Raw genomic sequence first — 14,561 nt, 5'->3', positions numbered from 1 at the left:
CGTAAAACAGAGCAAAATGTTTTATGCGTTGACCAGTACTTCGGAGTCTTCCCCCAAACCCCGCAACGTGCGCCTCCGCCTTTCAAACCGCCATCCCGAACCGCGACCGGCCAAACGACTCCGGACCGCCTCGAGCACGACCCTGCTCACGACACCTGACTGACTGCCCAACGCTTTGCCTGCCTGCCGGCGTCACAAATCAGACCTCGCGAAAACACAAATCCAAACTGGAGCTCCAATCAGCCAAGACAAACCACAAAGTATACTATTCCGCCCCCTGCTGGTCACTTGTTTTTCCACGGGCGAAACTGCTTGAGTGGCGTCGTCCTTTGACCTCCTCCCACCTGGCCAGGATCCTCTTACAACCTGAAAAAAGCACAAGTGTCGTTATTTGGGAGCTGGAAACTTTTTGTACACGCTCCCGTTGGATGACGCACCACCTTTCAAAAGAAAGACTAATTTGAATCTTCACAAAAAAAGAACACACAGAAGAGCCGGCCAGCAAAAAAAAAAAAAAAAAAAATAATAAAATCATATAAAAAGAAACTCAAGTGCTCAGCCCAAAGTGGCGTGCAAACACGCTACGGTCGAGCAAACCCACACACAAACCTTTCCTTCGACGTGAGAAGCCTGCAACAAACATTTGCTTGCTTGCGTGAGAAAAACGCCGCTTAGCTGCTCATGCCCATTAGTGCACCTGCATCAGCTTGATGGCTCGCTGGTGTGCACCTGCCTCCAATTAGCTCCTCCCCTCACGCCGCAAGGGAGAGCCGAGGCGAGCGTTTTTCGGCCACAAAATTCAGCGAGTTTTCCCCGGAAAAATACACAATGAAGGGAGTCACTCGGCGTCTTCATGCACCTATCGGGGTATGGCAGAAACAACACGTCATCGGGAAGTTATTGGCAGTCGACTGAAGTCATCTTGTGAGCGCCGCCTTGTGGACAGTCTTTGAACTCCAATACTTTTCTAAAAACAAACATGATACTGTACATGGTCTAAAAAAAAAAAAAATGTTGAATTATCGTGCAGTCGGGTTAAGGTATTCCTTAACGGGAGGGAAAGGAGGACCTCAAAACGGACCGAGTCCAAAAGAGAAAAGATGGAGCAACTTAAAAAAAAAAAAAAGCATCACTTTCAAACTTAATGACTGCAACTTGTCAGGCATCCAACGTCTTTTTAAACCCCGCACAATTTGAAAATATTTACAATTTTACCCCCCAATATATGTCCCTTTTTTTTTTTAAACCCCGCACAATTTGAAAATATTTACAATTTTACCCCCCAATATATGTCCCTTTTTTTTTTTTAACCCCCCCCCCCCCCCCCCGTGTGCAAATGTTGCCATTTTGGAAACTTTTAATCCTTTTAGTGATCGATTTGCCTTCAAAGGCCTGCATATTCTAGAGACCTAATGCCTGACTGTGCATGTCATTTTTCGTCTGAAATATCTTTGCACACGTTACATGTACAATGCCATTTTATTTCAAATAAAGCACTTTTCAAAACATACCAAAGAGCTTCAGTCAGCTGCAGAACAAAAGTCAAATGCTAATGTCTGAAAAACAAAACTTGAAAATTTGTCACTGAATTATGAACACGTACAAACATTGCTTTGACAAAATGCACAGCTCACTCCAAAAATCACAAGCAAACGCCGTCAGTTGGTGCACACCTCGTGAGTGGAGACGAAACACCAAGCGGACCGACGACATACCCAACAGGGTAGACAAGGCAAAGACTAAGTTTTCACGGGTCAAAACTAACCTTTGATTTGTTTCCGCCCTCCAATCCACCCACAAAACTACTCCGGACGTAGATGAGCCACACAACTAGCCGAACAACTCAAGCAGGATCCTGCAAACACGTCCAACAATCACCCCTATGAACGCTTGCCACGCCTGCCCACTTCACACAATCACCATCGATTGGTACACAAGGTGTGCCACAAAGCCCAGTCCTTTGCCCCCCTCCTGTCACCAAACTACATGCAGCCTTTGGCCGGACGCCAACTCGTGTGCTGCTTGACCCCCGCTCTGATGAATTTGTCCTTCCTCTCGTCCCATAGTCTCCTCATCCGCCCTGCAAAAGACATGCAACCATTAATAGGGTGCTGGTCACTTCATTTGTGCCAGTTTTTAATCATCTGATCCAGCTCCACCTCTGCAACACGGCAAACAGAGCAGAAGAACCCAAAATATCTATTTTTAAAAAATGACCCACACACACCTCACTGGATAACAGGGTGAATGAAACAGGTCCAGGAATCAAATACACATGAACATTAAGACTGAAAGTAAAGTGGATTATACCACCACACAAAAAACATTTCACAGTAAAGACCTGTGAGGAAAAAAAAAATGACGCTGGATCTGAACACAAAAGGACATAAAAAAAAAAAGTGTGAAATCTACAGTTCAATTCAAAACCACAAAGCCATCAAGTGTCATTTACAGACACGCACACCCCCGCCAGCCTTTTGAACCCTCCATCAAAAGAAATCAAAAACTTTCCAGCAAATTGTGAGCTGATGTGCTCAGCAAACGCCATACCTCAAACGTTGGCTGGAACGCTGCTCTCGCCCTTCGAAGTGAGAAACCTGCAACGAACTCGAGGTCACCTTGGAAAACACGTCCAATATAAATCAACATACGTTATAAAAAAAAGAAAAACATTCACAAATGAAACTCGCGTACTTGCTGAGCTGAGTAAACGCATGCCAGGCATCCGCCATTTTGCTGCTTGTGTCACTAAGTCCACCTGTGCTCATTTAATGGATCCCATCAAGTGCGCACAGCTGCCTCCAATCGTCGGGAGAGCGAAACCCCAGCACAAAGTCCGCATTTGGACGCGCTGAGCCCCACCGCAAACGGGGAAGAAAAAAAAAAAACCATAGGCGGGTCGCCATTTGCTCGCGACGTTGACAAAATTCAAATACTGCACCACTTCCGGGTACGGGAGCAACCTTTTCCCGCCAAAATGCAACTCGGAAGTCATTAAGTGAGCGCAGCTTCACCTCACCGCGAAGGCTTGCGCCGCCTTGTGGTAAGAAGATCGACAGTGCAGGTCCGTGCCGCCACGTTGGATGTGGCAAATCCTCGCACTTGCACATGAAAAGATGCCTCATTTGAAGGTTACTTCCGGTACCCTAAGACATGCAAGTCCAATATGGAATTATAATTATATATTTTTTCTCTCCAGTCAAATCCACATCATACACATCATTTATTGTGCAGGACTTGGGCTAATACATTGACAGCAGTAAAAACATACATTGAATGACAACCTCTTGACAGTTCAGTTTGGAAACCACCCTTTTTTGGATACATTATGAAGACATTACATTTACACTGGTGTATGTACACACGAGTCAGTTTTTGCATGACAGAAGTGCCTTCTTGTGTACTTTCTATCGTCATATTTGATGAATGTAATTTAGCGAGTTTATCGCACTGTTTGGGTGGCACTTGACTGAACAGGTGTGAAAAAAAAAAAAAAACACAGAACACTTTCTGCTTATTTACCTGTGGATGTCAAGATCCAGACTGTATTTTATTTTGTGGCACTAATCCGACTCCAACTATGTTTGAAAATGAAACTGACAGAATCAATAATTGACGGAAATGCCACTGAAAACCTCACAGGCTCTCTGTCGTTTTTCTTTTTTCTCCTGTATATAAACAAGTGAATTTGTCGCTCGGGACAAAATTAATGGAAAAGTTGTCCTGTTGTTTTTAAGTAGGTACACCGATTCAAACCGCTCACAAGAAGTTCAGGCAATCCCTGGTTTAAAAAAAAAAAAAAAAAAAAAGGAAAAATCAAAGAAAATCCCAAATCCCATGAACATGAACTGGACACTAAATTGCCTCAAGGTGTGGCTGGAAGTGCAATGTCTTTCTCTGTGTTCCCCGCAATTGATTGGCAACCAGTTCAGGGTTGTACCTTGCCCACCTCCTTTCTGGGATCGTCTCCAGCACTCCCGTGACCCCCGTCAGGATGAGCAGCTCAGAGAATGGCTGGATGGATCAATTTGTAGGTACTTACTTTCATCGTCTACAGTAGTAGTAGTAAGCAAAGCGTGTAAACACGAGGTGAATAAAGATTTATTTATTTTTTTCTTGCTACTAGTCCTCACCTCACCTCAAATTTGGAATCCTCTTGCGCCGCAGAGGCCGAACCAGGTCCAGCCTGGAGGTGGCTTCTGGTGTTCTCAGCACTTCCTCCAGCATGCAGTGTTGCTCACATTCCTGGTAGACCAGCAGAGGACCAGTGAGCCAATGCTTGTCGGAATTATAAATGATATAAATTATAAATATACCGTATATGTGCATGTGCCTGAGATGGGTGACATTTGGTCCTTCTTGCAGGCGTGTGAGGAGCTGGGCTTTTCGCGGCACGCTCTTTCTGAAGGAGGACAGCCTGCCAAGCTGCCCGGAACTCCAGGGAGAAGTTACTGATGGTCCTACAGAAGTCCTCAGCCCTGGTTTCTCGCACCATTGCTTTGGAGTAGCCCAGGAACAGCAGGAATGAATGGAACCTGCAAATACTGACTTTGTTTACAGCTGCATAACCGAAAGAACATGTATTTCAGTGACTTTGAAGCTGCTGAGAGGATCTCAACACATCCATATAAGGGGCCTTCAAGCTTCAAACTCACCTGTTGATAACCCTACGGTGCACGGCTCTCAGGACTTTGGTCCTGTCCTCACAGTCCTTCAAAAGACTTGGCAGCCTGTGACTGAGGGCGCCGCTGAGACCCGGGGTTTCCCCTTCTCTAACAAGCCGTCTCTTTTCCCCGTTTGAGCATTTCCATTCCTCCGCTTGATCCAACATCTTCATTTGCTCCCACGACCCCTTAGACAAGGCCTCGAGGTGGTCCAAGTTACCAAGGACCAGGGAGTAGTCACACTGGAAACCCACAGGACCAATTGAACCGTGACTGAACTCTTGACAGTGGAATTTGTGAAGGACAAGTAGCCAACACAAATGCACAACACCTTGCCAGCTTTGCTCACGGTCGTCAGGTCCGAGTAGAGGTCTGAGGATTGCGGGTAGAGCTGCAGGAGAAGCACGCAGACGTGATGGAGGAGAGGTTGGCGAGAACGCGTGTCCCTCACTTGAGATAGCTTGGCCAGGTAGCTCAACTCGAAACCGCGGGCCTGGGACGCGACGGACAGCAGATGACAGAACGCTGGCGGGTTTCCGCCCGCTTTCTCAGGAATCACGCTCACCTTACATCCGTTGAGAAAGTTACCGATGGCTAACACCGTCGCAAGAACGTGTCTGAAGGTCTGGCTGCCGACCAACTGCTCCATGGCTTGCTTCAGGTAGAAGAGAGGCTTGGCGATTTCCTAACAAATAGGAGGTGCGTGGAAATGTGATTCCTGGAGACAAAATAGCTTGCCGTCAAGTCAAACAGGGTGCTCATCACTCACCTGTTCTAACCAGTCGTAATCCAGCACGAAGGCCCACAGCCGAAGTCTTGAGCCCAGGTGAGGGATCTCCCCCAAAGCCAGTAGGCAGAGCTCAGCCGGGGCCAATTGGGAGTTTGGGTTCTGAGCCTTGGCTTCCCTGATCAGACACAGCTCCTCCTCCGTCGGGATAAGCGTTTGAAGCCTCTGCAAAGCATGAGAAATCTTCCGGCAAAATGACAACGGCGGGCTTCTGCGTAGACTTGAATGACCAGGACGGCACCTGAATGTCTTCTCGGTCAAGTACGCTGCCGTCCATGCTGTAAATCGCAGGTGGGAGCAGGCGGGGTGGAGGCAGGCTGCTCAGGGTGATGGTGATGTTGTTACTTCTCTTCATCCCCAACACTGAGACTGAAGTGTGCTTCTGGGTTGAAAGAAGGAAGCTCAGGATGACGATGGATTACGTTGACTTCTTCGCGACGGCTCTTACCCGCTGTCCACGAGCAACACTCAAGCAAGTGCTCTTGTCCTTCCATTCAAACAGAAACTCCAGGCGCTTTGTATCCAAACGGATCGGCTCAAGAAGGGTCCAGATGGTCTGAGTCCCAAAGCGAGTGGCCCTGGGGAGTGGAGTCACACTCTGGAATGCCCGCCAATGAAGCTTCAGGGTCACATTTTTATCAGTAGCTCTCTTGGGTGAGTCCATGAAGATGAGGGGGTCAAGAGGAGGGGGCGGTGGAGGTGACAAGGCACCACAGAACCCCTCCTGGTTTGAGATGCTTCCCGAGGTGGAACCTTCTTCTTCTGCACAGTCTCTGTCCGACTCTTCCTCATCCCAAAGGTCCGTGAAGTCAAACGTGTTAAGGCGGAGGCGAGTTGAAGGTTTGACTAACATGGGTTGGTCAAAATCCCCCTTTGGCGGGTTGTCCTTGGTTTGCTCCAAATCGTTCATGGTGTGTCTCCGGTTAGTTCCTTTCTTTTGTATGCTCCAAACTTTTTCTCAACCTGGGTCAAGCGGTACAAGCCAAAGTTGGTCTAGTCATCTGCCAATTCACAACCTACCGTAAAAACATCATTCATGTGTTCAAGCTCGTCCTCCTTCTGAGAGTGAACCGGCGCATTGGCGGAGTTGATATGAGCTGCGCCCTTTCCTTCCATTTCCTTATCGCCCATATCATCATCATCTGCTGGTTGTACACACACACCACACACACACACGCGCACACACACACACACACACACACACACACACACACACACACCTCTCCTCGACGCTGTTGAGATTTTGGGTCGCAGTCAACCTTGCATCAACAATCAGCGAGCTGTTTGCCATCTTAATTGTAGTCGATTCCATTCTGGTACGAGAAGGCAAAAGCAAGAGAACTCGCAGACGTGATCTGGCCGTGATCTCCAGAGTCATTTGCATGGTTGACTTGCAGCAATAATGAGGTTGCCTCCCTTCGTCACACTTGATCTTGTTTGCTCTGACGCTCTCGGGGGAGATTTAGACCCAAATGGAAATGCTTTGACCTGTTGATGCAACGGGTAACGGGCAGTTGTACCAAGTTATTGTCCACGCTTTGGCTTTCAAATGACAGCTGAATGAATGCATTTCATCTCTTTAACTATAAAGGGGAAAGTTGAGCTGAAGTTTGGGAGGGGAGCCTTCCTTAAATGTTGTATGATGATAAAAGGCGTAACCCGCTTGCTTCATCTTGCAATTTTTTTTGGGGGGGGCCTGCAGCGAGAGCTGCCAATCATCTCCGCAACATACGAGAGATTTACCACAACATCTTCCATTTTAGGAATTACGTCTCTTTAAACAGTGGTGGCGAGGGGAAAAGCGTTCTAAAATAGCCGGCAACACGGGGAAGTCTGCTTGGAAAATTGTACAATTCGATTTAAAAAAAAAAAAAAAACACAACACAATATTCAAACCAGAGATTCCAAAAGCTCATACATGGAAAAATAACAACCCCAAAACAAACACACTCGATGTGGACTTTTGAAGTTCTGAGACGGAAGGACCAAAATGACTGAACAAGCAGCAAAGACAACAGAGGGCTGGATGACTTATTCAATTTGTCGAAAAAAGTAGCAGAAGACATCATGAGCTGCAGAACTGACCCTAAAAGTTAGTTCAGGCTTAGTCCAATGTGGAATCATTTTTGTAAACTAAGCTCCATTTTCTTTGATTTTTTTTTCCCCAATCTCAGCTGTGTTCCTTGCACTTCTCCGTGGACATCCTGCCGTCATGCCACGTCTCTCTGGTGTTCCTCGGGGCCTTGGTCCTCTTGGGGTCCACCACCACCACCACGTAGTCCACACGCTGAACACTGTCACACTCCTCCATAGCCTTTGCCGGCGTGCCGCCGATGTCATCCGGGCAACGTTTCTGCGGTGTGATCACACGTTTTTGCATTTCCTACTCTGTCTACTGACATTTGACAGTTTTTCATTAAATAAGAATTCAATAATGCAGGGATTTCTTACTGGAGACACTTTTCCATGGACCAAAAAAAAAAAACAAACAAAAAAAAAAAAAACACCTCATAACATCCAAACATACGCCACAGAGCACTTTTCACCTGTCTCAATGTTGAGGGCCCCGTGTGGAGGTCCAGGTCCAAGTACTCCACTTGTGAGACACTTCTGGCTCTCTGCTCTGACGAGCTGCCGGGCCCGCCCTCAGAGGTGCGGTGGCGCATGAGCTTCAGGGACTGCATGCGCAAAATAAATGAAAAATAAGGAGGAATCCATGAGGACGAGGAGGTGGAAGAAAGTTATTTACACGTTGCCCTGCGTCAAAGCTCAGACTGGAGGTCGTCATGGCGACGTAGCTGTCACCGACATTGTCCGAATCCGAGGCAGGGGATGAACTGTGCGAAAAGGTCGGTCTGGCTGAATGCCTGCTGCGGACACACAAACATTCAGGGAGGAGCTGAGTTGAGCCTGGGTGCTTGTGGAGATTCTTTGCAATTAGCGTGTAGAGTGGATCATACAATCAAAATAGAAGAAAAAAGATCCATACCCTCTTGTAAAGGTCCAAGAGACAGGTGAGTGCACAGGGGGCGGGACTTCGTGCCATTCCAAAGTGGGTAAAAAAAAAAAAAATTAAAAAGCCAATAACCAGTTGATCAGGAAATAAGATACCACTTAACAGAGGGGGTTTCAGATCTAACTCTGCCAATAGCATCCTCACCACTGTGCGGCGGCTTGAGATCGCGGTGGATGGGAGGGGGCACGGCCCCCGGGTCCCCTTCGCCGGCCACACTCATGCGGAGGGGAAGGGCAGCGGTCGGCGTCAGGGGGGCGTTACAGAAGTCCGTGTCATCGGGCAGCGGCACTTGACTCCCAAAAGACGCCGGGTCCGCCGAGGCAGGGAGGTGAGCAGGAACGGGGGTCATGGGGACGTAATTGGTCTCCTGGCGATGGTCGCGCACCTCAGAGGGCCTGAAAGGATCCAAATATTATGTCCTCAAGTTTGAGGCGATGTGAGACTTTAGCATGTTGGCAAAACAGACCATGTCGTGAGCAGCGGCCCGTGGCGGCGGCGCTCATGGGAACGTAGTTTTCGTCTGAGTCTCCGTCTGCCAGCGGTATCATGCCTTTTTTGAACTGACAGCAGCTCGAGTCAAACATGCACTTCAGATTCAAATTTCAGAAATTCTGCAATTGGGTTCAATCTGAACAAAGATGTGCGTTCAAAGGATGAGAAAAGGATCAATTAAGTTGACCTGTAAAAGTAATTGTGCACTGGGGGTTCACCCAAAATGTAAACGACGACAATTATTCTCATTGTCTTCAAACTCACAAAGTAGCTGTTGAAGCGGTCGCTGAAGTCAAACATGCTCACTCGGTCAGACGGCGAGCGAGCGGCTGATAGCGACTGCTGGCCTGGAGATAAACAGCGACAAGGTCACCAAAAGGAAATCAGCATTTTACTTGCTATGGCATGGTCGGCAGATTTAACCGATGCTCAGTTTATGAGGAGGTTCTCGGGAAATGCTCCCCCCTGTAAGGGATCCGTGGACCTAACAGGTCTGAGAGCCCTTGGCTAAGATAAGGAAGGTGAGCAATGTTCTCGGATTTCAGCTTTCAAAGGAATCCAGTTGTGCCACAAATACTTTACAGTTGAATTTCTACCACAGTTCTTCAAAACAATCTTACTCAGATTATTTATAATGCCAATCTTCCGTTCCCAAATTGTCATGTCCATACTGTAGTATTTGTGAGTTAGATGTGGGCGCGGCAAGGGAAGTGAGGTCAGTTGCCAGAACAGAGGCGCCTCCTCACCTGAGAGCGAGTCTCCACGCAAGTACCCCCCAGGGGGACTCTCTCCTTGAGCTGCAACAACGACAGGCTTGGGTGGGCGGGGCGGGGGGGTCGGAGTGGAAGGGCAAAGTTCAGCCTGGTTTATCGGCGTCATCCTCGGGGTGGGGGAGGAATGTACCGGCTGCGTCACAGGTGTGAAGTGGGGAGCGGCATCAAAGAGGGGGATCGCCACGGGACGCAGGTGGAAATCCAGAGAGTGCTTCCTGGGGTGCGGGGAGGGGTGGCATTGAGGCTTCCCGCCGCCTCTGAGAAGGTCAGGAGTTACGCTGAAGTCCAGAGACCGGCTGAGGGTGCCCGTTAGCGGGCCGGCTACCCAAACTGACGTCCGGGAGTTGAAGGATGACGGGGGGAGCCTGGTGCCAAGAGTAGAGGGGGAACAGGAAGAGGAAGGAGGCAAGCGGTTGTCACTCTCGTTTTCTTGAGAGGTCAAGGAACTTTCGGGGGGCCTGCAGGGAAGAGCACGGACCCTGATATAATGGCAACAGAGCAAGACGGACCGCTGTTTTACCTGAAACAGGTTTGCCGTCGTCTCAGCCGCACGTCGCTCTCCTGCGCATGACCACTTTCGGCCTCCAGGGGGGGCGATCGTACAGGCGGAGCGGACGCTGCGACCGTGGCAAGGGGAGGACTTTTAGGGACTGGAAGAAGTGAAAATTGCGAGAAATAAGACGAAGAGGACAGCACGCTGTTGATCAGACTTTATTCAGCCAAGGCAAATAGTTTACATCGCAGGACCAAACAAAACTGGCAGAAAGAAATTCATCAATTTGCCATCTCCAAAAGCAATGACCACGCATTATTATTATTATTTCTCTCTCGTATTTCTTGAGCTACCAAACCACATTTAAGTTGGTTTTCTGAATCTTCCCTCTGTGGCTCACCAGGAGGTACTGCAGCTATGAACTTCAACCAAAACATTTGTACTCATTTCCTCCCACATCCTAAAGTCATGAAAGACGAAAACCCAAGTGGTGTGATTGGTTAGCGGCCAGTCGAGGGTGGAGGCCACCTCTCAACCAAAGTCAGTTGGGTGGGGTTCCTTGAAAAAGGACAGCCTACCTTCTTCTCCCGGCTTGAAGCCACACAGCAGACACACGGACGCCACCCAGCGGTTCATGTCGTCCTCGGACTCGGCCACCAGGTACCACGTCCTCTCCGCCGTCTTCAGGGCGAACACGAAGCTCTTCCCCAATTCCTTCTTGGCGAACGACAGGCCAGCGTCCACCTGGAGGACGGGAGGAGGACCTCAACCATCTCTACCCGTCGTGTCGCGTACTACACAAGAGTGTATACCTGCTCACACAAGCCCAAGTTGATGGTTCTGATGGGGCGTCGGGAATGCGGGTTTTTGTAATACTGCAGAGCATTCGGCTCTCCGCTCAGCCGGCCGCTACGTAACACGAACCAGCGCCTCTTCCACGTCTGTGGGTCATGACACAGACAGATGACTTTGCTTCAATCGCAGTCGTTTCCGCACGAGTTTTTCCAAATGGACTTTGACAACACATCGGGCAAGTCGGAACTTAGACTTGCGTCGGAACACGTTAGCAGCACTGAGAGCGAGACGGAACTCAGACTTGCGTCGGAACACGTTAGCAGCACTGAGAGCGAGACAGTCCCAAACTGAAGTGCAGCAGCTGTTGTTCCCACGCAGGAAAAAATACTTTTAATGTGCCGTTGTGTATTAGGTGTTTGCTGCGTGTGTGTTAACAGTTGTTTGAAGGGATAGAATCACTGCAACCGTTATGCTAATTTCCATTTTCGCCCATCTGGGGTGTTTCGCATAATATGTTAGCTTTAATGCTACTGTGAGGCAAAAGTAAACACTGCTTGGGTTTTAGCGTTTATACATCCAACGATCCATTTTCTGTTCCTCTTTATCCTTACACAAGTCGCAAGCTCGCCGGAGCCTGTCCCGGCGATCTTCGGGCGAGATGCGGGGCACGCCCTCGAGTGGTCGCCAGCCAATCGCAGAACACATACAAAAACAAGCACACAAGGTACTTTGCTTAGGTGGCAGTTTTGCACTCCACTTCAACTGGGGACTTGAAGCAGGCACAGGAACCTCTTACGTACACAGTGTGAATTGGCGCTTATAATGACTTGAAAAAACTGTTTTAGTTTAAATGCGTTTGAAGGCTGCTGGCTGAGTACAAATTTTTGACACTCTCTTACGATATAATTGAGTGGTCAAATGGGGTTCTCTGTTTTGTGGATGACATCCTTAACGTGGCACCCCCCCCCCAACAAAGAGGACTCCAGCTCCTCCCAACAGCAAGCAGACACAACGGATCCAAAACGGCACTTCCTTCCAAGCCGCTCTCCAAGCCACAAACCATCTTCGGCTTTCCTGATTTGGATGTCTGTTCCTCCAACCCCCCCAAGCCAACACACTGGCGATGCGGGATGATGGGAGTCCCACTGGTGTGCGAATCCCTTTTGTGAGTTCCAATCTTACCAAAACCTGCCAAGTAGGCTGAGAGCAATTAGGACGGATTACGTAACACCCACACGCAGAGGGGGTGCAACCAAGTAAGTACACGACTTGAACTTTAGTCCTAATCTTCACGTGAACAGTATTGTGAGGATTACTTTGGCAAGGGTTAGCTGGAAAGTACTGAAAAGGGAGCGACGGACACCACAAAGCGCCTCCTATATCAAAGTGTCAAAAACAAAGCTCGTGATCGGGATGATTTCTTAGCAGGCATGTGCCCGCACACAAGCCTCAAGTGGTGCTCCAGAACCTCCTTTTAGTTTTACAGAGATGTCATGAAAATCTGATGTTTGGTAATAGTTTGGGGGACGTAGCTCAAGCTGCAAAAGTACATTCAAAGGTCCTTCTGGCTTGTACTCACGTAACGTCGAAGCTTTTTCTCTGGTGGCGATTTTTGGAGCCACCCTTCACAAACCACCTCGGCGGCTCCACTAATCCAGGGCGCCGGGTCCATCCTCCGTTCAGCGTCACGCGAGCGAAGCCGGAGGCTGGGTGGCACATCCGCACTGGAGTTCGACGGTGAGCGGGCGGGAGTTCCGCCTCCTTCTCCTGAGAGGGGCTCCTCCTCCAACCCCGACAAGGGACAATCCTACCCAGCTCCCCCTCGTCTTCTTCCTGGAACGAGAAAACGCAGCAGTCGGTTCTCAACTGGTGCCTAAGGTGCCGTAGCCACCGCTGTACAAGTACAGATGTGGGGAACTTACATTACAAAGTGTTAATGCGATCAAGACTTGTTCCAACGGATTTGCTAACATTGTGAATGGACAATCAACAAAAGAACTAGACAAGCTGAACGTGTTTGTCATAACGCGTGGAAAAATTACACCTTCCTTTTTCCACATCAGATGAGAATTTTTTGAATTTCGTTCCACGGAACAGGAATGTCACGTCATGCTCGTGAATGCTGCGGTCTCAGTTTTTCCCAGCAAAGATTGAGATCTGGCAAAATCGCCACCGCTTTTGCCTCCACGTTTTTTGGATGGCTGACAACGCACTAGACGCAGTAACAACTCAAGACAAGGATGACGGCGAAAGGCAGAACTTTTTAAGATTGCGTCCGTGTATCTTCTCTGCAGTCATCCACGTGGAACTGAGCCATTATTCCCTCTAGGTTATTATTATTATTATTGTTATTTATTTATTTATTTTTGCATTGAATACATGGAACAACTCAAGTTGATCAATTTGTGACCGTGTGTGTTCTCAGCCAAAAGTTGAGAGCGTATGTGTGGAACAGCAAAAAGACAAATCCCAATGCAGCAGTTGATGCAGTGGGGAAAAGTGTCAAACGCACCAATACAAGTGGAGAACACACCTCAAGGAGCTGCTGTTGTAGACCGCAACTCGGGCCCAAATGCTCACACGCAGACTAATCGACTCCAGCTCCTGACGACGTTCCCTCGGTCGCGCCTCTTGAAGTCACACATGCAAGACACAAATACTACCGTAATAACAAAATAATAATATAATTCTAAAAAAAGAATAAAACCGGTTCTTTACATTCATGTGCATTATCTTTGTGTTTTTATACAGGTCAGTGTAATATTTCTTGAATCAAATGCAGAGTGGTGCTGGGGTTGGAACAGATTCATGGCATTTCCCAGACACACAATCGGGATTTTGTCTCCATGTTCAGCCACTTCGTGCCTGACACACACACACAGGCCAGGTGTTGACATGATCATGCATATTGACACAAGATAGCAGAGGACAAGTCGCACACAGAGCGACCAATCGGTGGAAAGGATTCTTCTGTTGTCCTGCAGATTTTAGCCTTTCCCAACCTTTACTGACTGAGCCAGCGCACTCCCAAAAACAAAAAAGTACACAAGGTCGACTAGTGATGTAATGAAAGTCCAGCCGACTTCGATGAATTCATGACATCATTGATGTATTTTCGGCACAGGACAAAAGCCCCCCCCAAACCAATTTCACGTGAAGACATACTTTGAAGGACAGGCATAGAAATTTAAAAATGACGACTAAAACAACGACTCACTGAATCGAATAGTTTCCCGCCACACCTAGGCCTGGTTTGTTTTGAAACAAACCGGGCTGTCCCTTAGAGACCGGGTGAGAAGCTCGGTCATCCGCGAGGGGCTCAGCGTCGGGCCGCTGCTCCTCCGTATTGAGAGAAGCCAGATGAGGTGGCTGGGGCATCCGATCCGGATGCCTCCCGGACGCCTACCTGGTGAGGTGTTCTGGGCACGTCCCACCGGAAAGAGACACCGGGGATGACCCAGGACACGCTGGAGAGACCATGTCTCTTGGTTGGCCTGGGAATGCCTCGGGCCGGAAGAAGTGGCTGGGGAAAGGGAAGTCT

General features: G+C 48.6%; 2 protein-coding genes across 5 annotated transcripts in view; both read right to left on the bottom strand.

Moving 5' to 3' along the window:
- Positions 1-3,181: 3,181 nt before the first annotated feature.
- On the bottom strand, positions 3,182-6,365 carry si:ch211-63p21.2 (FH1/FH2 domain-containing protein 1). 4 transcript variants are annotated; one of them, XM_061809157.1, is made up of 10 exons: positions 5,900-6,365; positions 5,693-5,833; positions 5,434-5,616; positions 5,230-5,349; positions 4,996-5,157; positions 4,656-4,906; positions 4,334-4,535; positions 4,139-4,245; positions 3,941-4,014; positions 3,182-3,781 (listed from the first exon to the last, which is right to left on the bottom strand). In XM_061809157.1, exons 1-9 carry the CDS (start codon positions 6,359-6,361, stop codon positions 3,990-3,992), a joined length of 1,653 nt encoding a protein of 550 aa, XP_061665141.1. In that variant the 5' UTR covers positions 6,362-6,365; the 3' UTR covers positions 3,182-3,781; positions 3,941-3,989. The 4 variants fall into 4 exon arrangements, with proteins under 4 accessions (XP_061665141.1, XP_061665144.1, XP_061665142.1 ...); XM_061809160.1 differs by lacking the exon at positions 3,182-3,781 and having other exon boundaries at positions 3,892-4,014; positions 4,134-4,245; XM_061809158.1 differs by lacking the exon at positions 3,182-3,781 and having other exon boundaries at positions 3,943-4,051.
- Positions 6,366-7,619: 1,254 nt separating this feature from the next.
- LOC133494946 (GRB2-associated-binding protein 1-like) overlaps positions 7,620-14,561 on the bottom strand; it is a 36,853-nt gene continuing 29,911 nt past the window's right edge. The window contains exons 5-17 of the mRNA XM_061809254.1: positions 13,554-13,650; positions 12,600-12,853; positions 11,038-11,166; positions 10,804-10,969; positions 10,253-10,382; positions 9,706-10,190; positions 9,224-9,306; positions 8,930-9,027; positions 8,612-8,862; positions 8,441-8,486; positions 8,201-8,321; positions 7,998-8,129; positions 7,620-7,804 (exon numbers count right to left, since the gene is read on the bottom strand). Of these exons, the coding sequence (XP_061665238.1) occupies positions 7,622-7,804; positions 7,998-8,129; positions 8,201-8,321; positions 8,441-8,486; positions 8,612-8,862; positions 8,930-9,027; positions 9,224-9,306; positions 9,706-10,190; positions 10,253-10,382; positions 10,804-10,969; positions 11,038-11,166; positions 12,600-12,692 (1,917 nt within the window). The 5' untranslated portion in view covers positions 12,693-12,853; positions 13,554-13,650 and the 3' untranslated portion in view covers positions 7,620-7,621. The remainder of the gene's footprint in view (positions 7,805-7,997; positions 8,130-8,200; positions 8,322-8,440; positions 8,487-8,611; positions 8,863-8,929; positions 9,028-9,223; positions 9,307-9,705; positions 10,191-10,252; positions 10,383-10,803; positions 10,970-11,037; positions 11,167-12,599; positions 12,854-13,553; positions 13,651-14,561) is intronic.

Source organism: Syngnathoides biaculeatus, chromosome 21, assembly GCF_019802595.1.
Source record: "Syngnathoides biaculeatus isolate LvHL_M chromosome 21, ASM1980259v1, whole genome shotgun sequence".
NCBI classification, from domain to species: domain Eukaryota; kingdom Metazoa; phylum Chordata; class Actinopteri; order Syngnathiformes; family Syngnathidae; genus Syngnathoides; species Syngnathoides biaculeatus.
The sequence above is the reverse complement of the archived record's forward strand: the minus strand, read 5'-3'. Positions and strand labels throughout refer to the sequence as shown.